At 50.9% G+C, this 27,738-nt stretch overlaps 1 protein-coding gene across 2 annotated transcripts in view; it reads right to left on the bottom strand.

Moving 5' to 3' along the window:
• LOC119971414 (probable D-lactate dehydrogenase, mitochondrial) overlaps window positions 1-27,738 on the bottom strand; it is a 78,753-nt gene that overhangs the window by 37,499 nt on the left and 13,516 nt on the right. For both annotated transcript variants that reach the window (XM_038806900.1, XM_038806902.1), the window contains exons 5-6: window positions 18,277-18,436; window positions 7,777-7,976 (exon numbers count right to left, since the gene is read on the bottom strand). In XM_038806900.1, the coding sequence (XP_038662828.1) occupies window positions 7,777-7,976; window positions 18,277-18,436 (360 nt within the window). The remainder of the gene's footprint in view (window positions 1-7,776; window positions 7,977-18,276; window positions 18,437-27,738) is intronic.

The following is a 27,738-nucleotide window of genomic DNA, read 5'->3' as shown; positions in this document are numbered from 1 at the left end:
ATTTGAAAAGACAAAGCTCAAGGCCTCCTCCGGCCACGCTGCGCTGGAACATCAGCTCGCCTCGATGCAGCATGGCCGGTGAAAGCTAGGAAACCCCGTTCCCAGGATCTACTCGTCTCGCAAGATTTAATACAATCTCACAAGATGTTGCAAGGGGATCCCGCCCGCAATGGATGGGATCACTTTTGGGCAAATCTGCATATTAGAGCGAGGCAGTAGGCCTTACTCTAACGTGCAGCTTCCCGAGGTACCTGAGGCTTTGGGATTCAACCCCTTCGCCCACAAATGAGGACCAGACGGATCGGCACTCCTGAGGGTATCCACGGGGCTCAGAGGCACCAGCTACATGCCCTTTGGGCGGGGTGGTGTCCTGGCACTGCTGGTGCCATCCAGGCACCCTGGCAGTGTCACCTGGATGCCAGCCTGATACTGAGATGCCCAGGTGGCACTGCCACATGGCAGCGGCATTGCAAGGTTGGCACTGCCATGGTGCCAGGCTGGCATTTTTTTTCACCTGTGTGATAAGGCGAACTTTATTTTCTCTAGCCTGAGAAACCCTTCCAGGTTTCCTGGCTTTCACCGGCCATGCTGTGCCGAGGCGAGCTGCTTTTCCAGCGCAGCGTGGCCGGAGGATCGCGTCTTGAGCTTTGCCTTTTCAAATACCCTCCATTCTAACAAGATCCATCTCTGGGCTACCAGGGAGGCAAAGGCCAAGACATCGGCCTCTCTCGCCCCCTGGACTCGCGGGTCTTCCGACACCCCAAAAAATGCCACCTCTGGACTCGGGACCACCTTCACCTTCAGAACCTCCGACATAACCCCTTGCTAGAATCCCCCAAGCTTTGGACACGCCCAGGACATGTGGACATGGTTCGCAGGTCCACCCGCGCACCGCCCACACCTATCCTCCACCCCTTCAAAAATACCTGCTCAACCTGGCCACAATCATATGTGCCTTGTGGACCACCTTAAACTGGATAAGGCTGAGCATATTGCACAATGAATATGCATTAACTCTCCTCAGGGCCTTCTCCCGCAACCCAGCCCAGCTGTGGCCCAGCCCAGCCTCCAACTCCGTACCCAACTCTTCCTCCCACTTACGCTTCGCTTCCCCTATCGGTGCTCCCTCCCAGTCCATCAGTTCCTTAGAAATTTACGACACCTTCCCCTCCCTGCGTTCTTGACACCACCTTATCTTGTAGCCCCTGCGGTGGCAGGTGCGGAAAGGTTGATACCTGCCTCCGCACAAAGTCCCTCACTTGGCAAATACCGAAACCCATTCCCGACGGGCAGCTCAAATTCCTCCTTCAACTCTTCCAAGCACAGAAAGTTGCCGTCGATGACCAAATCCCCAAACCGCTTGATCCCCGCCGGCTGCCACTCCCGAAGCCCCCATTCAGCCCATCCCCCAGAACAAACCGATGATTGCCATATATCGGTGTCCAAACTGAAGCCCCCTCCAGCCCAGGTACTCCCGCCACTGCCCCCACATCTTCTGGGCCGCCACCACTACCAGGCTTGTGGAGTGCCTGGCGGGCGGGAAAGGCAGAGGCGCTGTTAACAATGCCCCCAAACTCGTGTCCTTACATGAGGCTGCCTCCATCTGCTCCCATTCCGATCCATCCCCACAATCCATTTCCTGACCATCACTATATTTGCCACCCAGTAGTAATCCATGAAGTTCGGAAGAGCCCCCCCCTCCACTCATCCCCGCTTCTTCATCGGTGGGGTTTTACCCGCCCACACAAATCCTGAAATCACAGCATTCACCCTCCTAAAAAAGGCCTTGGGAATAAAAATCGGGAGGTTCTGGAACACAAACAAGAGCCTCGGGAGGGAGCATCGTCTTCACTGTTTGAACCCTCCCCGCCAGTGACAGCAGGAATGCATCCCACCTCCTAAAGTGTCCCTTCGTCTGCTCTACCAGCCGAGCCAAATTCAACTTCTGCAGCTGATCCCACCCCCGCGCCACCTGAATGCCCAAGTACCAAAAGCTCCCCCTCACCACCTAAAACAGCATCTCCCCCAATCTCTTCTACTGCCCCCTCGTCTGGTTCGGAAAAACATCGCTCTTCCCCATGTTCAATTTATACCCCGAGAACCGGCCAAATTCCTCTAAGATCCCCATAATCCCCCAATACATTCCAGCGGGTCCGAAATGTACAGCATAAAGTCGTCCGCATAAAACGAGACTCTGTGCTCCACCGCCACCCCCCCAACCCACCCCTGTACTATCCCCTGCCAGTCCATTGACGCTCTCAGCGCCATCGCCAATGGCTCTATAGCCAAGGCAAAATGCAATGGGAAGATCAGACATCCCTGCCACATCCCCTGATGCAGGCTGAAATAATCCAAGCTCACCCGGTCTGTCCTCATACTCGCTACCAGTGCTTGGTACAGTAACAATCCCTGTCCAAACCCAAACCGCCTCAGAACCTCCCACAGATAGTCCCACTCCACCAAATCGAAGGCCTTCTCCCTGTCCATGGCAACCACCATCTCCACCTCCCGTCCCTCGGGGGCATCATTATCACAGTAATTAATTTTCTAATGTTGGCCGACAGATGCCTACCCTTCATGAACCCCGCTTGGTCTTCCCCTATCACCCTTGGCACACAATCCTCAATCCTCGAAGCCAAGAGCTTGGCCAATAACTTGGTGTCCACATTTAATAGCGAGATCGGCCTGTAGGACACACACTGCTCCGGATTCTTGTCCCTCTTTAAAATCAAGGAGATTGAGGCCTGTGATAATGTCGGGGGGAGCACCCCCAGCTCCCTCGCCTCGTTAAACGCCCCCACCAGCAGAGGCCCCCGGACCTCCAAAAACCTTTGTAAAACTCCACTGGAAACTAATCCGGGCCCGGGGCCATGCCCGTCTGCAACGTCTCAAGCCCCTCCATCACCTCTACCAGCCCAATGGGGGCCCCAAGCCGCTCCACCAGGTCATCCTCCACCCTCGGAAACTACAACCCCTCCAAAAAATGCCTCATTCCTTCCACCCCGGCCAGAGGTTTCGACTCATACAGCCTCTTGAAGAAATCCCCAAATACCCCATTCACCCCCACCGGGTCCAAGACCGTGATCCCCCCCACCTGTCCTTCACCTTCCCAATCTCCCTTGCTGTCTTCTGTTTCATCAATTGATGCGCCAGCATCCTGCTCACCTTCTCCCCATATTCGTAGACCAACCCCTTCACCCTCCTCAACTGCCCTACCACCTTCCCCATGGATAAAAGCCCAAACTCCACCTGCAACTTCTGCCGCTCCCTAAACAGCCTCACCTCTGGGGCCTCTGAATACCTCCTGTTCATCTGCAAAATCTCCTCCACTAGCCTCTCCATCTCCGCCCGCTCCGCCTTCTCCCTGTGCGCCCGTATGGAACTAAACTCTCCCCATACCACTGCCTTCAATGCCTCCCACAACGTGGCCGCTGAAATCTCTTCCATGTCGTTCAGCTCCACATATCCCCGAATGGCCGCCCTCACCCGGAAAAGCCCCACATCCAACCTCCACTGCGGGTGCTGACCCACTCCTCTGTTTACCCGCAAGTCCACCCAGTGCGGCGCATGGTCCGACACTACACTTGCCAAGTATTTTGAACCAACCACCCCTGCCAACAGCGTCCTATCCATCAAGAAAAAGTCAATTCGGGAGTACACCCTGTGCACATGGAAGAAATCGAAAATCCCTCGCCCGTGGCCTATCAAACCTCCAAGGATCCCTCCCCCCACCATGTGCTTCATAAACCCCCTCAGCTCCTTCGCTACCACCCTGACCTCAGACTCGACCAATCCAACCTTGGATCCAGAACCGTATTAAAGTCCCCTTCCATTATCAACTGATGTGAGTCTTGGTCCGGGATCTTCCCCACACATGCCTCATGAACTCCACATCGTCCCAGTTCAGTACATAAATATTCACCAATACCATGGACATCCCTTCCAATTTCCCACCATCATAACATACCTCCCCCCAGAGTCTATGATATACTCCCTGTGGTGATATGAGTGGGAGCACTGCCATTGATGCAGAGCATTGGTTTCCCATTGGCTCTGGCTGGTCATGTGCCTCTCATCTGATTGGCTGGGACTAGTCATGTGACTGCTCACCAATTCGTCGAGAGGCAAGTACACCCCGCCTCCGAGGCGGGGTATAAGTACCCAGGTTTCCCGGCGGTCGGCCTTTCTCTGTAGTCGACCAACTAACAACTAGCTGATTAAAGCCGCAGTCTGGATCTTCATCGTGTCTCGCGTCCAATTGATGGTACATCACTCCCCACTTCAAAAGCTACCCGTTTATTGATCAATATTGCTACCCCCCTCGTCTTTGAGTCTAATCCAGAATGAAATACCTGTCCTACCCACCCGTTCAGCATGGTAGCACAGTGGTTAGCATTGTTGCTTCAAAATGCCAGGGTCCCAGGTTCGATTCCTGGCTTGGGTCACTGTCTGTGCAGAGTCTGCATGTTCTCCCTGTGTCTTCGTGGGTTTCCTCCGGGAGCTCCGGTTTCCTCCCACAAGTCCCGAAAGACGTGCTGTTAGGTAATTTGGACATTCTGAATTCTCCCTCTGTGCACCCGAACAGGCGCCGGAATGTGGCGACTAGGGGCTTTTCACAGTAACTTTATTGCAGTGTTAATATAAGCCTACTTGAGACAATAAAGATTATTATTAAATTTCCGAAGCCAAGTATGATCCCCAATCGTCAAGTGTATTTCATGTAAAAAAGCCACATCCGCCTTTAAACTTCTCAGATGTGTGAATACAACTCTTCCTCCCACTGTGCGAGCCCTCTTGACCGGCCCATTCAACGCACTCCCATTCCATGTGATCAGCCTGGTCGCCCCCCACCCACCAGCCCCCCTTTCCCCCCCCAGGCCAATCAACCATATCCCCTCCTGGCCAGCCTCCAGCCCGCACCTCCTCAGGCCTGCCCTTCTCCATACCACATTTCAAACGACCCCCTCTGTCAGCAGTCCCCCCCCCCCCCACCACCACCACCACAAAACATCTATAGGTGTGCTGGGTACAGCATTCTGAATTTCACCTCCTTCTTAAAGAGGGCGGCCGTCATCTTATTTAAACCCACTCTCCTCTTGGCCGGCTCTGCAACCAGGTCTGGTACACTCGCAGCTCATTACCCTCCCAGGTACATCGCCTCGTCTGCCTGACCCACCTCAGGATGCGCTCCTTATCCAGGAACCGGTGCAGCAGCACCACCATCGCTCTCGTGCGGCTTGTCCCCCTGCAGCTTCCTCATCGGTTCCCTATGCACCCGGTCCACCTCTAGGGTCATTCAAAGACCCCCCCTCTCCCAGCAACTTCTTGAACATCCGAGCCGGCGCCCACTCCCTCGCTGCCTTCCAGCAGCCCTGGCATCCTCAGGTTCTGCCTCCGGGACCGGTTCCCCAAGTCCTCCATCTTCTGCCGCCGCCTCTGAGTATCCGGCATCATCCCCAACTCGGCCGCCATCGAGGTAAGCTGCTCCTTGCGCTCCCCCACCGTCTCCTCCACCTTCTGCATCGCCTGGCTCTGGGCCTCCAACCTCATTTCCAGGAAGTTGATCCCTGCCTTAATCGGATCCACCACCTTCGCCAGGTCTTCCAGATTCTCCTTCCTCTGCTGGGTGAACTTCTCATTCAAGAAGCCGTCGACCATTCAGATGGTAGGGTTGATCCCGGACTCTCCGCCATCTTCCCCTGTTGCAGGTACAGCTACTCGCTCCAGCTGCTTCTTTCTTTAAAGAACACGACTGGTCTACGAATTCATCCACCAGTGGGACACCCTCTCTTTCCACTCCTGCACATTTTTTGCTCAACACATCCACCGATAACCGGGGAAAAGGTCCAACAATACCACCATGAATGGGAGCCACCAAATGTACAACCACTCACTCCATGGCCGCCACCCGAAGTCGTCGAATGTTTTATTTCTGGGCCTCGGAGATCAGGATGTCATTCAAAAATAGCGCCCCGATCTCTCGTTACAATGGGGAGTTCCAGCGGCCTTGGCCGCGCGTTCCCGTTTAGGCCCCTCATTCAAAGCGAGTCGCCTTGAATAGCCATGTGTTCTCGGCACTACGAGTGTCGATAAACACAGATAAATGAGCTCGCTCGGGAACACTGTTCCCTTTTGGGAAGATCGCGCCCACAGGCTTAGTTCTTAACTTAATGAAGGGCCCAATTTGAACCAGTGTAGCAAACAGAAATGAAGACGCCTCAATTGCCTGCCGTCTTATTTTTAAAAATTGAGGTGGTACATCACCAAAGGAAGAGTGGATGGAGAATTGTTTTTTCATTTGTTCATGGGATGTGGGCATCATTGGCTGGGCCAAACAATTTATTGTTTGTCCCTTGAACTAAGAGTGCATTTTAAGAATTAACCACATTGCTTTGGCTCTGGTATCACATATAAGACAGACTAGGTGAGGACAGCAGATTTCCTTCCTTGAAGGACATCAATGAACCGGATGGGTTTTTACGATAATCAATGGTGATTTAATGGTCTTCGTTAGAGACTTCAATTCCAGACTTTTATTAATTTAGATTTCACCATCTGCTGTGGTAGGATTTGAACCTGGCTCCCCAGAGCGTTACCTTTGGGCTTTGGTTTGCTCGTCCAGTGACAATACCACTATGCCACTGCCTCCCCTATCACATTGATTGTAGATTCCATTTTACATCGGTAACTAACATCTTAGATTGAAAAGCAAGAGACACATAGCTCCATTCAACTCAAAATCCAATCTATTTGTCAGGTGGACCATTAAAATTGTGCATTGTAGAGGCTCCTGAGAACACCACCCATCCTGCACCCACATACAGGTCATAGTGCGCCCATGCACAAGTTATATCTCACCCGTGTAAAAGTTGAATCGCACCCACATACAAGCCACAACACATCTGCGTATAAGTCATCCCATACCTGTATACATGTCATACGTCGCCTGTGTACAAGTGTATAAACCGCATTATGCTCATGTAAAGGTCGTGCCTCACCACATACAGACCATGGATGGGTCAAACCACTCCAGCAGGAAAGACAAAAGGTTGGATTCTCCGATTTGAAGACTAAGTGCTGACGCCAGCATGGGAACAGTGGATTTTACGCCAGAAGAAATGTCATAAAAGCTGCACCGATTCTCCATCTGGTATGGGGCTAGCAGACACGCTGCATAAAGCCCCCAGCTTTACCTGCAGATACGGCCAGAGAATTTCCGAGTCCATGGCAGCGCATGCGCACGGCGGCGGCCTGCCACATACTGTCCCCCAGTAACCCCTCTCACCATCCCCGGACCACCCCCCACCAATACCCCCAGCCCCCGCCAAAGCCCCCCAGCCCGTGGAACGGCTTCCCCCCTACTGTGGCAGTGCTGGAACCAGTCCGCAGCCGCCACGTCGGGTTCACGAAAAGAAATAGCATGAGTGACCCCGCCGTCAGGAATTCGGCCCATCAGGGGCGGAGCATCGGGGAGCACCTCATGTGACGTCCTGAGGCCGTCCATACGGCATGCTCGTTTTCGAGGGGGCGGAGCATCGCAAAAGCGGCGCCACCCCTGATTTCAGCACAAGCGAGGATTCTCGAGCCCATAGCCAAACGCGATTTCGGCGTCACCGACCCGGGAATTCCGCCCATGGTAACTCATTGGTGGCTTTATCCATCCTACTTATTTTGCAATTTGAAAATGACAGAAATCTCACTCATTCACATCTTCTGATTCTCACTCTTTTTATTAGTACTTTAGGTAGAACATTATATTTTAAATATTAAGCTTACCTATCCTTGCTATGGGGATGCCACACTGTAATATTTGCACAGTGCAATCCACAGCTGCTTGTACTGTTGGGAATGAGCAGACTGCAGACACCACAGCTTCTGGGATTCCATAGAGACGCAAGGTGGTCTTGGTGATTATTCCCAGAGTTCCTTCAGAGCCAACAAAGAGGTTGGTCAGGTTGTAACCAGCAGACGTCTTCCTGTAGCAGAGAGTATTATCATGTTTTATCCTTCATTAACTCAATGTCACGTTTCTCCGCGCTGGCAAACATGTTGACAGATTGAACACTGGGAAAGTCAAGGCTTTGAGTCGTGCGAGTGCTCACCGTGAAGACTCACTTGCTTCATTTACCTGAGTTTGTTACACTCTGAGATCAGTCACTGACTGAAGTAGAACAAGTAAACACCTGAATTTATAAAGCAACTTTCAGCGGATCCCAAACCACTTCACAGCCAATGAGGTACTTTTAAAGTGCAGCAAGAGTGTAATGTAGTAAAGACAGGATGGTATAGCCAAGCCAGGCTAACTGGAATGCAATAACAATGGGGTGAACTGATTTTAGTTACTGTTTGTGAGATAAGTATAGGCCAAGACATTGAGGGAGGAACTCCCCTATTCCTCATCAGATTGGGATGTTTTAGGTTCACCTGAGTGAGTAGATGGGGCCTTGGTTTAGTGCCGCGTGCAAAAGATAGTGCAGCACTCCCTCAGTACTGCACTGACGTGTTGACCTACAGCACATGCTCAGGTCTCTGGAGTGGAGCGTGAACCACCAACTTAGCCACGGTTGATGTCCAAGTGATACTTCGATACTTCTAACCAAATTGCAACAGAGTACCATGTCGAGTTCCTTTCCCTGCGCTCACAGTGCCGAGAAATACCACGCTATCTAACGTCCAGCAGGGAATGCCCGACTGAGGTCGCACTTACAATAGAATGGACAGTACAGGAGGCCATTCGGCCCATCGGGTCTGCACCGGCCCTTGGCAACAGCACCCGACCCAAGCCCACACTGCCACCCTATCCCCGTAACCCAACCTAACCTGCACATCTTTGGACTGTGGGAGAAAATCGGAGCACCCGTAGGAAACCCACGCAGACACAGGGAGAACGTGCAGACACTGCACAGACAGTGACCCAAGCTGGGAATCCAACCTGGGATCCTGGAGCTGTGAAGCAACTATGCTAACCACTGTGCTACTGAGCCGTCCCATTTCCTGCACTGAGGAGCTGCGCTCGCTGGCACTCCTCATTGGAGGAGGAGATTGGGACCCCATTTTTGAATGGTTTCCCGATCTCTGGACCCCACAAGATGACCACTGGATCCCCCTAAAGCCCCAACTCATCTATAAGGGGGTCCTCAGCTCACCTGCTTCCAATCTCACATGGGCAGGGCACCCCCGGGAACGATCCCCAGCACGGGAAAATGCCAGCCTGGCACCTTGGCACTGCTGACCTGGCAATGACCAGCCAGTTGGCAGTGCCACCTGGGCACCTTGGTAGTGTCAGGCTCGCATCCAGGGGGAACTGCCAGCCAGGCACAGGATTCCGACTGCGACATCTCACAAGATCCCATTAGATTTTGCGAGGCATGTTCCACTGGCGGCGATGTGCTGAGCGGGCGCACATCACGTGATCCAACATCGCGAATTTCTTTGCATTCTTACCCCAAAAAGCCACCTAAAACTCCCCCAAGCATAAAAGGCACAAACAGCGACAAGGGTGAGGGAACGTGCAGGCAAACAGCAGCTCGAAGAGACGACGAGAAGGCAGAAGTGGAGGAAAGGTGCAGGAGCAACGGGCAGAGAGACCAGCGGCCCCATGAGGCGAGGCAGAGGCCCAGCCGAACAGGAGAGGGGAAAATCGGCGACCCGAACACAGCAGAGCAGGAGCAGACGACATTCCCCCCCCCCCCCCCCCCCCCCTTATACAGGGGGACGGATGGAGGAGCGTTTAAAAAAACAGGAACTGACCGCTATGAAGGAAGCGATTAAAATGGAGTTCCAGGTAGTGGTGTCGGAAGTGATAGCCACCCTTCAGCGCACGATAGGGGACCTGGGACGGAAGGTGGAAGCCCAGGAGAAGACAATCCTGGACCTGGAGAATGCGTCAACGGACCAGAGTGACAGGATTGTGGCTCTGCTGGAGGCTGAGGTGAAGAGGTTGGTGTCGGCCCAGGGGAACTTAAAGGGGAAGGTCGAGGATCAGGTGAACAGGTCAACGCGGCAAAATGTCCGCATCGTGGGTCTGCCAGAAGGGATTGAGGGAAGGGACCCAACAAGTTACATCGCCCAAATACTGGGCAACTTAGTTGGGAGGGAAAGCTTTCCAAACCCCCCAGAACACGACAGAGCACACTGGGCTCCGGCCTAAACACAAAACTGGGGAGCAGCTGAGAGCCATAATTGCAAAGCTGCACCAATACCAGGACCAGGAAAAGATCCTGAGGTGGGCCCGACAGACAAAGTCGTGCTCATGGGGAAGGGCACAGAATCAGGGTCTATCAAGACATGGGGCGGACCTGGCAAAAAAGAGGGCTGAATTTAACAGAGTGAAATCGGCGCTCTACAAAAAAGAGTGAGATTTGGCATGCTGTTCCTGGCCAGACTCTGGATAACAAACCAGGGGAAGGAACATTACTTTGGCACCCCGGCGGAGGCCGCGAGGTCGTAAAAACGAACAACATGGAGGGAGAACAGACACGGCAGTGGAGAAAGCAGCAGGGGCAGGAAAAAAAACAGAAGAAAGGGAACGAAAGTGCAGATCGGACCGAAAACAAGTACTGTAATGTGGACAATGTTTTTGCGCGGGACTATGCTGCCTCGTATTCGCCTTTGTTTTCAGTTTGAAGTTGGGAAACAGGGAGAAGGGAGTGAGAACAGGGGAAGCAGTTAAGGGGGCGAGGTGCGGGATAGAGACGGGGAGGCAGAATGGGGCCAGGACTAGGTCAGCACTGGGAGGGGAGCCATGGTGCTAGCGAGGAAGGCTAGCACGGGAAGACAGGCAGCAAGGGAGGCAGCGGCGCACCTCTCAGGGGAAATGGAGCATTTGGCCAAAGGGGGTGGGGGGCAGGGCAGAAGGCAGGGGAGAACACAGGGCGGGGCGGGGGGGGGGGGGCAGGGAGGGGAAGGGGGGAACGGGGACGGGGAAGACGCGCAGAACAGAAAAGGAACAAAGAGACAGGAATGGCTAGGCAACAAGACAGACACAGGCCTCGGCAGGCATGGAACAGGGCAAGGAACTAAGATGGCACCACAACCAATCACTCAGGAGGGCACCTGGGCAAAGGGAGACCCTGGAGTGCAGGGACGCACCCACTTGGTATACACATAGTTGGCAGCCATGTTGAGTGCTGGTAATAGCCATACTGATCAGCAAGACAACGAGATTTACTGAGACCAGGACGGTTATGCACCCAGGGGGACGATACGTCATGGTCAGAGGTGTCCTGGAAGGTGTCAGTCAGGCGGCTGCTGAAATTGATAATGACCCTCCCTGGGGAGAGAACACCAGAGATGAATGTCTCCCAGGATGCAGAAAAGGCTTTCGACAGAGTCGAACAGAAGTACCTCCTCGAGGTACTGGAACGGTTTGGGCTAGGAGCGGGATTCACCGCCTGGGTGAGGCTCATATACAATGCTCCCAAGGCGAGCGTTCGAACCAACACTACCAGCTCTGAATACTTCCAGCTACAAAGAGGCGCAAGGCAAGGATGCCCGTTGTCCCCACTCTTGTTCGCGCTAGCAATTGAACCCCTGGTGATAACCCTGCAGTGGTGAAAAGCTGGAAGGGCATCCGGAGAGGAACATAGAACATAGAACAGTACAGCACAGAACAGGCCCTTCGGCCCTCAATGTTGTGCCGAGCCATGATCACCCCACTTAACCCACGTAACCCGCATACCCGTAACCCAACAATCCCCCCATTAACCTTACACTACGGGCAATTTAGCATGGCCAATCCACCTAACCCGCACATCTTTGGACTGTGGGAGGAAACCGGAGCACCCGGAGGAAACCCACGCACACACGGGGAGGACGTGCAGACTCCACACAGACAGTGACCCAGCCGGGAATCGAACCTGGGACCCTGGAGCTGTGAAGCATTGATGCTAACCACCATGCTACCGTGAGGAGTCAGGGAGCACAGAGTCTCACTCTATGCGGATGACCTGCTCTTGTATGTCTCAAATGAACAGAAAGGACTGAAGGCAATCATGCAGATCCTGAAAGAGTTTGGAACCTTCAAGGGTTACAAACTCAACCTGGGCAAAAATGAAGCATTCCCAGTGAACCCAAATGGGGGAGGGGCATGCCCATTTAAAATAGCCCAAAACAGATTCCGATACTGGGGATCCAAATAGACAGAGACTGGACACAGATCCACAAGTGGAACCTGACTAGCCTGGTGGTGGAAGCTAAAAAGGACCTACAGAGGTGGGACTCACTCCCACTCTCCCTGGCGGGGAGAGTGCAGATGATCAAGGTGAACATGCTGCCGAGGTTCCTCTTCCTGTTTAGATCCATTCCGATCTTCATCGCCAAGGACTTCTTCCAAAACGTAGACAGCTTAATCATGGCATTTGCGTGGCGGGGTAAGAATCCGAGAGTTCCCATATCAACACTGCAAAGGAGGAAAATCAAAGGTGGCCTGACATTACCAAACCTGCAGTACTACCACTGGGCAGCAATGGTGGAAAGAGTGAGGGGATGGGTAAACGAACCCAATTCAGAGTTGGTGCGGATGGAGGAGGCATCCTGCAAGGGGACAACCCTCCAGGCCTTGGCTACAGTAGCACTCCCATCCACTTCGGCAAAATACACATCAAGCCCACTGGTAGCAGCTACACTGAAAACGTGGGCCCAATTAAGACAGCACTTTAGGCTGACTAGGATGTCCCCCATGGCCTCCATCTGCAGCAACCACAGATTCCCCCACAGCCATGCTAGACACCACCTTTAAGAAATGGAGACGGGACAGGGACACGCTGACAGTTGGGGACTTTTACGTAGGGCACAGACTGGCGACACTGGACCAACTGACGGAGAAATGGGAACTGCCGACAGGACAGGAAATGAGAGACCTGCAAATAAAGCACTTTCACTGCAAAGAGACAGTCAGGTACCCCTGGGCCCTGGAGATCACACTATTAGAGGACTTGATAAACACAGACAGTAAAGAAGGGGGATTCTGTGGGAAAATGTATGGACAGCAACTGGACAGAGCCCGAACACCACTGGAAATGGGAGAATGAACTGGGGACAGAAGTGGGGTGGGGACTCTGGAGCAAAGCACTGAGCAAGGCCAACTCCACCGATTCCTGTGCATGGTTCAGCCTCATGCAGTTCAAAGTGATGCACAGAGCGCACCTGACCAGAACCTGAATGAGCAGGTTCTTCCCAGAGGTGGAGGATAAATGTGAACGGTGCCAGAGAGGCCCGGCCAACCACACCCACATGTTCTGGGCTTGTTCCAAACTGACTGGGTTCTGGACAGCCTTCAGGCAATGTCCAAGGTTGTGGGGTGAGGGTGAAGCCATGCCCAAAAGTGCCAATCTTCGGAGTATTGGACCAGCCAGAGCTACACCTGGGGAAGAGGGCCGACACCCTCGCTTTCACTTTCCTAATCGCACGCCGGAGAATCCTGCTCGACTGGCGATCCGCAGCACCACCCACAGCTGCAGACTGCCTCGCTGGCCCTTCGGAATTTCTCCACCTGGAGAAGATTAAATATGCCATCCGAGGGTTGGAGGAAGGCTTCCTAAATGCATGGGGCAGTTTGTCCAGCCTGTTCCAGAACCTGTTTGAGGCCAGCAACAATGAATAGACTGGGATACGGGAAACATAGAAAGAAGAGAGGAAAAAGAAAAGAAAGACAAGCGGGAACCATAGGAACGCGCAATCCGGGGGGAGAGGAAAGAGGAGAAAGGGCTGGAGAGACATAAAAGAGACAATGTGGGAGGGAGAGGGCAAACCCCCCTCCCCCCAAACACTGGAGAAACACGGCCGAAGCCGACGGGGGAAGAAAGGAGGGGGATGGGGGGGAGAAGGAGGGTTGGGTGGGGGAGCCAGATGGTGGCAGGCTGCATGTAGGAAAACTCAAGGGAAGGAAAATACAAACCTTTCTGTATCCTGCAGTGAATGAACACGACCAGCAATGTACATAATTGTTTATAATTCTTGAAAATACCAATTAAAAGATTTTAAAACAAAGATTTCGCTAGGCATGGCAAGCCGGGTAGATCCCCAAAGAGGGATCTCCAAGCATCTACCACCCGCGCAGCTCCCTCGTTTGGGGGTGCAGCCGATAGCTCGTGTCCAAGATGTTCTATGCTTTGGTGAGGAGGAAAGAGGTAAAGGTATTCATTGTCAAAAAATGAACCTTTGCTACAACCTACTCACATCACTCCTACCGCCAAGCTCCAAAGTTCTGGCGTACACATAGTTGTTGGCCATCTTGGATGGCCCCCTAACAAAGGGAAACGTCAGAGTGCAGGGGCACATCCTCAAGGTAAGTATGGTTGATCCTGCAGAAGTGGGGGGACAGAAACCCCCCACCAGAATAGTCACCTCGAACGTCAGGGGACTTAATGGCCCAATGAAAAGATCCAGAATCTTCGCCCACCTGAAAAGTATGAAGGCTGACATAGTCTTCAAAGAGACACACCTGAGAGAGGACCGACTGCGGGTAAGAAAGGGCTGGGTGGGACAAATGTGCCATTCTTCCTACGGGTCGAGAGCTAGCGGGGTGGCCATACTGCACATCAAGAGGACAGCATTCACAACGACGAGGACGGTTACAGACTAAGGGGGATGGTACGTCATGGTCAGCGGTATCCTGGAAGGGGCACCAGTGGGCCTTGTTAATGTGTATGCTCCCAACTGCGGCGATGCAAAATTCATGAAAAGGATCATGGAGGACATCCCTGACATAGACACACACCGACTCACCATGGGGGACGACGATGACTTTAATTGTGTACAGGACTCATGGACAGATGGATCATACCCCAAATCTAACATGGCGGTACAGATGGAGGTTCACGCACCCAGAGGAGACCGAGTTCTCCTTTTTCTCTCAGGTACACGGAGTCTACACTAGGATCAACCTCTTTACAGTGAGGAAAGCGGTGCCTCCAGCAGTAGTAGGAGAGGAATATTCCGCGATTGTAATCTCTGACCACGCTCCACACTACGTGGATGTGAGGTTGAAGACGGGCAGCCACGAAGGAAATAACCCAGGTTAGGGGCGGCTGTGGCAGGCTAGTCGCTGAGCCAGAAAGGGTCAATGAGGCCTTCGAGGGGAACTCGGGGCTGAAGCAGTTCCTCAGCGGACTGGAAATGCCAGTCTTGGAGGAAGATAGAAGACAGGGCACCATTAGAACTGGGGCACACATGGACAGTATTAACTCCATGCAAGCGGGGAAGGTGCCAGGGCCGGTCCGATTCCTGGCGGACTTCTGCAAAAGATCAGTGCCACCATGGACCCCACACCTGAGGGAGATGTTCACAGACTCGCTGGTAAGGGGAATCCTGCCACCGACACTGGCACAAGCTACTTATCGCTGATACTCTAAAAGGACAAAGACCTAACTGAATGCGGGTCCTACAGACCCATCTCGATGCTCAATGTGAAAGTCCTGGCAAAAGCTCTGGCTAGGCGGCTGGAGCGCTGTGTACCAGAGGTAGCCGCAGGAGACTAGGCGGGCTTTGTCAAGGGGCAGGCAGCTAAGAATGAATGTCAGGCGCCTGCTGAATGTGATAATGACTCCATCCGGGGAGAGAAGACCAGAAGTGATCGTCTCCCTGGACGCAGAAAAGGCCTTCAACAGAGCCGAGTGGAAGTACATCATAGAGATACTGGAGTGGTTCGGGCATGGACCAGGGTTCACTTCCTGGGTGAAACTACTGTACAGTGCTCCCATGGCGAGCAGATGGACAAACACCACCAGCTCTATATACTCAGCTACACAGAGGCACGAGGCAGGGATGCCCACTGTCGCTGCTGCTGTTAGCCCTGGCAATCAAGCCACAGAATGGCAAAAGGCTGGAGAGGTATCCAGAGGGGGGGGGCAGAGAGCATAGAGTCTCATTCTATGCAGATGACCTGCTCCTCGACATCTCGGACCCCCAAGTCAGTATTGGAAAGGATCATGACACTCTTAAAGGAGTTTGGAACCTTTTTGGCAAACAAACTCAACTTGAGCAAGAGCGAAGTCTTCCCAATGAACCCGTTAGGGAGAGGGACAGAGCTGGAGGGACTACCGTTCAAACAAGCCCAAAACAAATTCTGTTACCTGGAGATCCAAGGAGCCCATGACTGGAAACGGATCCACAAATGGAACCTGACGAGTCTGGTGGAGGAAGTAAAAAAGGACCTGCAGAGGTGGAACACACTCCCACTCTCAATGGCAGGGAACGCGCAGAGTGCAGACGATCACTTTAAAAAAAATAAATTTAGAGTACCCAATTATTTTTTTCCAATTAAGAAGCAATTTAGTATGACCAATCCATCTGGCCTGCACATCTTTGGGTTGTGAGAATGAGACCCATGCAAACTCGGGGAGAATGTGCAAATCCACACGGACAATGACCCAGGATCGGGATCGAACCCGGTTCCTCAGCGGCATGAGGCAGCAGTGCAAAACACTGCGCCACCGTGCTGCCCCAAGTACAAGCGATCACAATGACCGTGCTGACCAGGTTCCTCTTTCTCTTTAGATCCCTTTCGATGTACATCCCAAAGGATTTCTTCAACACGATCGATAAACTAATCATGCCGTTTAGGTGGGGATGGGAGGAAGGATACAAAAAAGGGTCCTACAAAGGAGAAGATGTATGGGAGGTCCAGCCCAAACTACAATTTTACTACTGGACGTCCACAGCAGAAAGAGTGAGAGGATGGGTGAAGGAACTAGGAGCAGAATGGGTGAGGATGGAGGGGAGTTTCTGCATAGGGTCTTCCCTCCGAGTCCTAGTCACGACCGCACTCCCATGCTCTCCGACGAAACACTCAAGAAGCCCAGTGGTAGTAGCCACGCTCTGAATGTGGTATCAAATGAGACAACATCTTGGCCTAACAGAAATGTCCCAAATGGCTCCCAACTGCAACAACTACAGGTTCACGACCGCACAATGGACGCCACCTACAAAAGGTGGAGACAGGACGATAGGGCCCTGGCGATTAACGACATGTATACAGAAGACAGAATAGCAACCCTGGAAGAACTCATGGAGAGATTCCAACTACCGAAAGGGAACAAACTGAGGTATATACAGGTCAAGAACCTCCTCCGTAGGGAAACAACAAAGTATCCTCAGACACCAGGACATTTACCAGTTGAGGAACTGTTGGACGCGGGCGACCTAGGGTAGGGGGATTGTGGGGACCTATACGGGCGACTGTTGGAAAAGGGACACTCCCCGCTGAATGAGACAAGGGAAAAATGGGAGGAAGAACTGGACACAGGACTGGCGGTGGGGGAGGGGGGGGAACTGGACACAGAACTGGGGGGTGGGGTGGGGGGGGGGGGGGGGGTGGATGGACTCTGGATCGAAGAACTACACAGGTCGAACTCCAACTTCACATACACAGGGCTGAGCCTAATGCAGCTAAAGGTGGCGCGTAGAGTGCATCTAACCAGAACCGGTAAGAGCAGGTTCTTCCCTGGGGTGGAGGGAAAATGTGAACAGTGCCAGGGAGGCCCAGCCAACCACACCTCAGACTTGTCAGGTTCTGGATGACCTTCTTTGAGGCAATGTCCAAGATTGTGGAGGGCGAGGGTGGAGCCATGCCCAAAAGTGGCGGTCTTCAGGGTCTCAAATCAGCCTGAACTCTTTATGGGAAGGGGGGCTGACGCCCTAGCCTCCCTAATCACCTGCCGAAGAATCCTGCTTGGCTGGCGATCAGCAGCAACACACAAAGCTGCAGACTGGTTGTCCGACCAGACAAGACGGGGAAGCCGTTCACCAACTTGTTCCAAGACCTGTTTGTAGAAGAGGCACAGCCACAGGGGACAGGCCGGAGGGCAAGCGGAAAACCAGAGGGAGCAGCAACACGCTAGGTAATACACACTAGAGTTAACACTGGGCAGTGCAACTGAGGCAGATTGACCAAATGGAGCCCGCAGCCATGGGGGTGTGGGGGGGCAGGAAATGTAGATACAAACAGTTATAGTGATCATTGTTTGTGTGTACATTGCTTTTCTCTTGTTTTGGTCTATCATTATTTTGAAATTTAAATTTCTCCTTGGGTTGCTTTTGTTTGATATTATGCATGGTTATGACACTTGCAATTTATTGTATGAGCTGAAATGTGTGACATAAAAATTTGAAAACCAACAAAAACACATTTTTGAAAAATAAATAAAATAAAAATGTTCCAAAGTTCTCAGAGATGAACTGCAGGAATGTCATTTAATGTTATAAAATATAATGTAAAATTATATTTTGAAAGTCATAATAAGAACTGGTATTAGAGGGATACACCGTGTTTGATACCTAAACCTTCGCTGCTGTCCTGCTGTATACATTATCCTGCCATCTGCAAGCACCACCTCCAGGTTTATCACATTTTCCCTCATGGTCCCGTATCGCACCGCATTTGTACCCGAGGCACTGGTGGCAGCCATTCCACACAGAGAGGCATCAGCACCTGGATCTGTAAAACAAATCAGAGTCTTCTCTGGAGTCACCTGAAGAACCCTCATCATCCAATCATTTTAATTTTATCCCTCCTCTTGTATGAAGTTCCAGTATTCAGAGCAACATCCCAGTCGGGATGTTTACCAAGTCCCCTTCACCCACCAGGCCCGTACCCATTGTCCTACATTGGCTGCAGCTTCAGCAGCTGAGCCAAGAATGACACCAAAAGAGGGCTGCAAGGTGGTGCAGTGGTTAGCACCACTGCCTCACGGAGCCAAGGTCCCAGGTTCGATCCTGGCTCTGGGCTATTGTCTGTGTGGAGTTTGCACATTCTCCCCGTGTTTGCGTGGGTTTCATCCCCGCAACCCAAAGATGTGCAGGCTAGGTGGATTTGCCACGCTAAATTGTCCCTTAATTGGAAAAAATGAATTGGGTACTCATTTTAAAAAAGAATGACACCCGAGTGGTATTGGATTTTAAAATTTAAAGCAGTTTTCAAATACCTCCATAGCCTCGCCCCTCCCTTCTCTATGACTTGCTCCAGCCTGACAATACCCCAACGTCTCTGTGCTCCTCCAGTTCTGGCCTTCTGTGCTACTCCAATTTTCATCGTTCCACCATTGGTGGCAATGCCTTGAGCTGCTCAGGCCATTTGCTCCAGAGTTCCCTAGCTAAACTCATCCTTCTCACTTACATTTTTTTTTTAAAAAGTGTTTTTATTGGTATTTTCCAATTTGGATAGAGTAACGGCTCAAGTGTGTCTGATAATTACAAATAAATTTGTTTCTTATTTACACCACTTTTTACATATGGTTTCCCCCATTACATTCACATGTCTTCCACCTCTGTGAAGAACCTGCTCATTCGATTTCTGGTTAGGTGGTCTCTGTGCACCACTTTAAACTGCATGAGACTTAGTCTGGCACAGGAGGAGATGGAGTTGGCCTCATTCAGTGCTTTGCTCCAGAGTCCCCAACCCACTTCCGTCCCCAATTCGTCCTCCCATATTCGTCTGGCTTCATCCAGTGGTAGTCTTTCCCTATCTAGTAACCGTCCGTATACGTTCCCGCAGTTTCCCCCCTCGTTACAGTCCGTGTTTATTAGTTTCTCCAGTTGTAGGTCTCTTGGAGCACTTGCTGTCTCCTTGCAGAGAAAGTGTTTAACTTGGAGGTGTCTGAGTTTCTGTCCTGTCGGCAGATCCAAGGTCATGAGTCTCTACCCTATGTAAAAGTCTCTGACAACTAGTGTCCCTCCGATCCATTTTTAAAATGTGGTGTCAAGCATGGGTGGTGGGAATCTGTGATTGCCGCAGATGGGGGCCATGGGGGCCATCCCGGTTAATCCGAAATGCTGCCTCATTTAGTTCCATGTTTACAGAGTGGCAGCCACCACTGGACAGGATGTGTACTTTGTTGGGGGGGGGGGGGTGTCGCCGTGGCAAGGGCTTGGAGGGTCGCTCCCTTGCAGGAGGATTCCTCCAGTCTTACCCATTCCAGTTTTAGCTCTCGTATCCATCCCTTCACCCTCTCGGCTGTGGCTGCCTAATGGTAATACTGTAGGTTCGGCAGGGCCAAGCCGCCCATGTTTTTCCTCCTTTGAAATGTTGTCTTGGGGATTCTTGGGTTCCTGCCCCCCCCCCCCAACACACAAACTTTGTGGAAAAAAGCCTTGGGGATGAAGATTGGTATGGATCTAAACAGGCACAGGAACTTCGGCAGTCCATTAATTTTGATCGTCTGCATCCACTCCGCCAGGGAAACCATGAGTGCATCCCGGGCGGAATTCTCTGTTGCACGACACCGATATTGTAATCGGCAAATTTCTTATAGAAGGAACCCAGAATCTCTATGGCTGGGGTCTCGGAGTACTTTCTGTCGACTTCCAGAATGAAGTCGATCAGTTGTTGCTTGGCCACCCTCTCTTCCATGTCTCTATGTGCCTTGTTGGCTATACTCTCTCCTGTAATCACCGCCTACAGTGTCTCCCAGAATGTGGAAGGTGAGATCTCCTCGTTCTGGTTATTTATGATATACTCACCTATAGCTTGTGATATTTTCTGGCAGAAGCCCTTATCGGTCAGTAGGTCCGTGTCCAACCTCCACATGGGGCGTTGGGCACGGCCTGTCTCCAACCTCACGTCCATGCAGTGTGTAGCGTGGTCGAAGATAACTATCGTGGAATATTCTGCTCTTTCCCCACTGCAAAGAAGTCTATCCTTGTACGCTTTGTGGACCAGTGAAAAGAATGGGAATTCCTTCTCAACGGGGTGTAAGAACCGCCAAAGGTCCACCGCCCCCATCTGCTCCATGGATGGTCCCAGCTCCCTGAAAAATGAAAATCGCTTATTGTCACAAGTAGGCTTCAAATGAAGTCGATCAGTTGTTGCTTGGGGCTTCAAATGACTAGGGGCTTTGTGAAAAGCCCCTAGTCGCCACATTCCGGCGACTGTTCAGGGAGGTTGTTACGGGAATCGAACCGTGTTGCTGGCCTGCTTGGCCTGCTTTCAAAGCCAGCGATTTAGCCCTGTGCTAAACAGCCCCTATAAATTTAGAGTACACAATTCATTTTTTCAAGTTAAGAGGAAATTCAGCGTGGCCAATCCGCCTAGCCTGCACATCTTTGGGTTGGGGGAAGTGAAACCCATGCAAAAACGGGGAGGACATGCAAATTCCACAACCCGGCTCTGTGTGACTAGTTATAGAATATATATATATTCTATATATATATTCTATAACTAGTGACACAGAGCCGGGATCGAACCTGGGACCGCGGCGCTGTGAGGTAGCAGGGCGAACCCACTGCGCCACCGTGCTGCCCGTCCCTAGTCATACCCGTCCTTTTCCCCGATCTGGGTTTCGATCGGTCCGTCAGCGGGTCCTGTACACAGTTAAAGTCGCCCCCACCCCCATGATTAGTTGGTGCGTATCAGTGTCGGGGATTTCCACCATGGTTTTTTTAATGAAATCTGTGTCATCCCAGCTGGGTACGTACACATTTACCAGGACTACCGGTATCCCGACCAGGACACCGCTGACCATAAGGTACCGTCCCCTTTGGTCTGTAACCATCCTGGTCGACATTAATCAGTATGGCTACTCCCTTAGCCCTCATCCCATAGCATGAATGGTACATCTGTCTCACCCAGCCCTTTCTTACCCGCAGTCGGACTTCTCCGTCAGGTGTGTCTTGGGCAGGAAGACTGTCGGCCTTCAAACTTCTTAGGTGGGCGATGACTCTGGATCTTTTCACAGGGTAATTAAATCCCAGTTTCAGTCCCCCCGCTCATGTGGGATTAACCATACATACCTGGTGGATGCGCCCCTGCACTCCGGGATTTCCCTTTGTTAGGGGCTGTCCAGAATAGTTGCGGTCACCATTCTCATCATGAGATCGGGCCCCTGCGCTCCGGGATTTCCCTTTGTCCAGGGGGCACCCAACATGGTTGCCAACTGTGTGTACGCCACGTGGGTGTGCACCTGCACTTCGGGGTTTCCCTTTGCCCAGGGACCCTCCAAAGTCTTGTTTCCTCAGCCCGTTCCTCACCAGCCAAAACCCGTGCGAAAATCAACTCATTTTCCCAGTTCTATTTCTTTTGTGCTATTCTCCCCGCCCCCCAACCCCCTTCCTAGGTTGCCATCTCCCTGTCTTCCCCTGTGCTTTCCCCTCCCCCTGACCAGGCGTTCCCTCCCCGCCGGGAGGTGTGTTGCGGTCCCCCTTGCTTTCGGTCTTCCTGTGCTAGCTATTTCTGCTAGTATGGTGGCTCCCCTCCCAGGGCTGGGCTAGCCCCTACCTTATGCCCGCTGATTGCCCGTTTTCCCTGCCAAACCTCTCACCTGCCTTCATGTCCTCGCTTCCTTCTGCGATTCAGTCTTCCCCTTACTATCAGAGCGAGGCAGCATAATCCCGCGCAAACATGCTTACAGTCCTATGAGTCTTTGATTTTCCCTCTCACAGTCCTTCTCTGCACAATCCTCACCGCTGCCTGATTGAACTCGGCCCTTCATTTTGCTAGGTCTGCCTCAATGTCCTGGTAGATACGGATTTTATGTCCTTCCCAGTGTCATGTTCTGTAGACTGGCCGATATGAATGATGCACTGCAGAACATCTAGTTTAAATAATTTATTATAAAACTGCGTGGTAAAGATAACCAGAATAAATAAAATAACAAAATACTAATACTAACTATTATAGAGCTACTGCAAAATACGTCTATCCACCAACACGACTTACTCTCAACTCCCCAGACACAGGGTCACGTGGTGGGTTTACACTGCCATCCGGTGGTCGGAGGTCATGTACAATTGCACAGAATTGCTTCATACATATCATCACACCCAGTTGCTTGCTTTTGTCTGACACGCCGACCGCAGGATCCTCTCACGGTCCTGGTATCGTTGGAGCTTTGCGATGATCGCTCGGCTGCTCCCCAGGCTTTGGGTTTCAACCTAAGCGATCCGAGCTCTAGGGGGTTGGGGAGGTTGTTCCTACCGACTAAGTCGCCCAGCATTTGGGCAACATAGCCCGTCGGATCCCTGCTCTTGAGATCTTCCGGCAGGCTCACGATCTGAATGTTCTGTCGTCGGGACCTGTTCTCTTGGTCTTCAACTTTCCCCTTAAGTTTCCCTGGGCCGCCACCAACCTTTTCACTCCATCTTTCAGGGCGACGATTTTGTCGCTCTGGTCCATCGTTGACCGTCTCAAGGTCAGGGATTGTCTTTGCCTGTGTCTCCACTTTCTCCCCCAGCCCATCGTAGCCTTTGGCATGGTGGCCATCGCCTCTGCCGCCACAACCTTGACTGCCACCTGATTTCTGTCCTGATCGTCTCTTTCATGGCAGTCAGCTCCTTCATGAGGAAGTTCTTCCATCCGCCTCCAGGTGGTGCGGGTGAGCTGATGCTCGGGTAGTTGGTCTCTCTCTCCTGGGCGGCTGGGGCTCCTTTGCTTCGTTGGTCTGCCGCCTCGCCCTTCTGCTGCCCATGGCTTTTTCCGCCACTTCTGCTATCTTTGGGGCCCCTCGAGCTCTCGTTTGCCGTTGAGATAGATCGGTCTTCGAATTTTGGGCAAAATGCGACTAAAAGTGCCCTTTTTGGTTCTGGTTTGGAGGAGAGCCACCTGATGTGTGTCCGCTCAGCACATCGCTGTTACTGGAAGTCTCCTCACTTTAATTTTTGATGCTTCTTAAAACCTACCTCTCTGATGAAGCTTTTGGTCACCTGCGCTTAAACCTCCGCATGTGATCCAGCATCAATTATTGTTTTATAACACTCCTGTGAAGTATTTCGGGCAATTAAAGGCACTGTATAAATGCAAGTTGCCGCTGGTGCTACCGTTGAGCTATCAACGGTCAACGTGTTAGTGTTCTATGTGCACTGTTTGGCCTTGAATTGATTATTCCTGGAGTTTTAACGTCATTAGCCAAAAACTAGACATCATAATTATAAAGGATTGCCGTTAAACTGTTGCAGGGTGAGTCTGGTAAGTTTATTCCAATTGCTGCTGACAGATCCAGTCTGCAGCACTTAAAACAACTGCAGACCTCTCTATTTTTACATCGAATTATATGACAGTCTCACTGCCATTTGTACAATAGCAGAACATTGCCTTCTTCGCCAGGAGACTGAGTGTACCCTTATATATTTAATATATTTAAACTGAGCTGAGGAGGAATTACTTCTCGCAGAGGGTGGTGCATTTGTTGAACTGATGCCCCATAGTATGGTGGGATCTGAGTTATTTAAATGTTTTAACGAAAGAGATAGATATATTTTTGATAACAAACGGGTTGAAGCGAAATGGGCAACACGTGGTGAGGAGGATTTGAGACCAGGAAGAGATCAGCCATGATCTGATTGAATGGCGGAGCAGGATTGAAGAGCTGAATTGCCTCCTTCTGCTCCTTGTTCCTAGTTCTTATATTAATTCTCAAACAAACTTGTGGTGATTGTCCCTTTAAGGGCAACACAGCAGAGTAAGGGTCATCTCACCTATATGACCCAGGAGGAGGATTCTCTCTGGCAGAGGCATGCTGCTGCTCCTGTAGATCCTTGTAAATAAATGATTTGTTGCTCACAAATGAAATCTCTGAAAGTGCATCAGTACAAATTTATAAATTATACTTCACTTGCTTCTTAAATATTTTGCTTCTTGCAAAATTCAGCGTATGTTGGAAATCTGAAATGGAAACAGAAACTGCTGGATAAACCAAGCAGGTCTCTCTCCACAAATGCTGCCAGGCTTAGAAGCATAGAATTTCTAGAGTGGAGAAGGAGGCCATTTAGCCCATCGAGTCTGCACCGGCTCTCTGAAAGAACACCCTATATAAGCTCACTCCTCCACCCGTTTATTGAGTTTATCCAGCATTTTCTGTACTTATTACCCAGGCAGTATTGAGTTTGACCTCTGCATGAACTTCCGAGGCCAGAGGTGGGCCACAGATTGTTTACCCGTCTTGACACAGAACAGCTGACAGTTAGAAGGACTTTTGCATTTTTATTTCTCAAAGGACTACAAGTTTGATGATAATTTAATGCTGGTTGAGATTGAGTCAAGGAAATAAACGAGAAGGAAATGCCAAAGAAGAGTTACTAGTTTGTTTATTTTTTAGAAAAAAGAAGCAGCCATTAATCTCTGCTGTAAATGTCTCTATATTATTATGACAAATGAGATTAGTTAGTGTAAATCTTTGGACACTAAGCAGACCAAAGCCATACGTTGTGTAAATACCCAATGACTGCAAACTATCCGATCAGTATTTGGAAAAATCTCACAAACAAGATAATTTAGTAGCTTTTCCAGTAATGACAGGAGGGTGCATTTGCAAATAAATTTGTTTTGTTTTGTGTTAAATTAGACTTGCTTTTGTGACTGTATTAAAAAATCTTCTGTAGTTCTACCCATTGTAAGTGGGATGATAATTTGTTTGAATAAAAGACTTGCATTGATGTAGTGCCTCAGGACACCTCAAAGCACTTCAGAATGAAATATTTCTCCAAGTGTTGTGACTATTGTAATGTAGGAGGCAAAGCAGCCAATTTGTGCACAGCAAGCTTCCACAAACAGGATGGTGATAATGGGCAAGGTAATGCTCATTCTGGGCGGCAGTGTAGCACAGTGGCTAGCACTGCTGCCTCACAGCACTAAGGACCCGGGTTCAATTCCAGTCTCAGGTGACTAAGTGGAGTTTGCATTTTCTCTCTGTGTCTGCGTGTATTTCCACCGGGTACTCCCGTTTCCTCCCACAGACCAAAGATGTGTAATTTTGGTGGACTTGCCATGCTAAATTGCTCCTTGGTGTCCAAAAGGTTAGGCATGGTTACTGGGTTACAGGGATAGGTAGGTGCTCTTACAGAGAGTCGGTGCAGACGCGATGGGCTGAATGGCTTCCTTCTACACTGTTGGGATTCTATGATTCTTTGAACTAGTCCCATGAGGTTTTTTGCATTCGCCCGAGAGGGCAATGGGGACCTTGTTTAACATCTCATCTGAAACTGGCTCTCTCAAAACTCTCCTAGAACATCAGTCTCGATTTTGTTTTCTGAAGGGCGTCATACTTTTGATTTGGGGTGAGAGCACTACAAACTAATCCAGGGCTGACACTGGGACATGAAAGGGACATCACAACAGGTAACACACAGTATATTATACTGCTATTTAGCTAATGCTCCGTGTAATGTTATCTGTCTCTTTTAAGTCCCCAAAGTCCACATGTATATCCTGAGGTCGATTAAAGGCAGATTGCTGGCTTGCTGTATCCTTGCTTAAAATAGTTGAACTATAGTTTACTGGCATTTTTGTACAAAGTGTAGTGTGTCAGGTGTACTTTGGAATGTTTTTCTAATCACTGCCCTGTCTCCTGTATCAGTGCACAGTGTAGGACAGGACTGTGGTCATTTGTAAGGACTGGCCCACTGTACCATATCGAGAAAGAACTTGAATTCATGCCTTTCACAATCAAATATGTCCGAAGATACTGTATGATGAAGTGCTCCTTGAACTGCAGCCACCATTATAATGTGGGAAAATACTGCAGTTCACACAGCAATGAGATCATAGACTCTGACAGCTCAGGAGGCCATTCAGCCCATCATGCTTGTGCTGAGTCTTAAAAGAGCTATTCAAATACTCCCCTTTCCTAGTTCTGCAGAAGGTAGCACAGTGATTAGCACTGTTGCTTTACAGCTCCAGGGTCCCAGGTTCAATTTCTGGCTTGGGTCACTGTCTGTGCGGAGTCTGCACGTTCACCCTGTGTCTGCGTGGGTTTCCTCTGGGTGCTCATGTTTCCTCCCACAGTCCAAAGATGCGCTGTTCTCCCTCTGAATTCTCCCTCTGAGTACCTGAACAGGCACTGGAATATGGCAACTAGGGGCTTTTCACAGTAACTTCATTGCAGCCTACTTGTGACAATGAAGATTATTATAAGATGAGATAGCAATAACTTCTTTTTACAGTTGTGGAGGGATAACTATTGCTCAGAACACTGGGGCAGCTCCTCCATCTTTGAGTCATCTTTGAGTAGTGTTGTGAAATCTGATATATCCTTTGAGAGATCAGATATTTGGTTTAACATTGAATCTGAAGGTAGTACCTCTCCAACAGTGCGGCATTCCACCAGTACTGTATGAGTGTTAGCCAAGCTTGCACACTCGTGTTATGAGTGGGACTTGAACCAAAAACGTCCTGATTCAGAGACGGGATTGCCACCCTGGGCTGGTGCATCATAGCACAGGTCCTAGATGACTGGAGGCTCTGGCACCAATAGTAAAACAGTTGGAGTGGGAAGGGAAGACCAGATGGAGAGGAGAAGAGGGTTTGCACAGGAATGTGAAGGAGAAGGAATCAGATATCTGGGAAAGACCATGGTGTGTTTTGTTAAAGGATTCTGAATTCAAAGTGCCAATACAGTGAACATTGGAGACTGGTGAGGATAAGCTGCAGGCAGCACAATAGCACAGTGGCTAGCACTGTGGTTCACAGCGCCAGGGTCCCAGGTTCGATTCCCTGCTAGGTCACTGTGCGGAGTCTGCACGTTCTCCCTGTGTCTGCGTGGGTTTCCTCCGGGTGCTCCGGTTTCCTCCCACAGTCCAAAGATGTGCAGGTTAGGTGGATTGACCATGCTAAATTGCCCTTAGTGTCCAAAAGGGTTGGGAGGGGTTGTTGGGTTGCGGGGATGGGGTGGAAGTGAGGGCTTAAGTGGGTCGGTGCCGAGTGGCATCCTTCTGCACCATATGTTCTATGTTATTATTGTCACAAGTAGGCTTACATTAACACTGCAATGAAGTTCCTGTGAAAAGCCCCTAGTTGTCACATTCCGGCGCCTG

Source organism: Scyliorhinus canicula, chromosome 9 (assembly GCF_902713615.1).
Source record: "Scyliorhinus canicula chromosome 9, sScyCan1.1, whole genome shotgun sequence".
Taxonomy (NCBI): domain Eukaryota; kingdom Metazoa; phylum Chordata; class Chondrichthyes; order Carcharhiniformes; family Scyliorhinidae; genus Scyliorhinus; species Scyliorhinus canicula.
The sequence above is the reverse complement of the archived record's forward strand: the minus strand, read 5'-3'. Positions and strand labels throughout refer to the sequence as shown.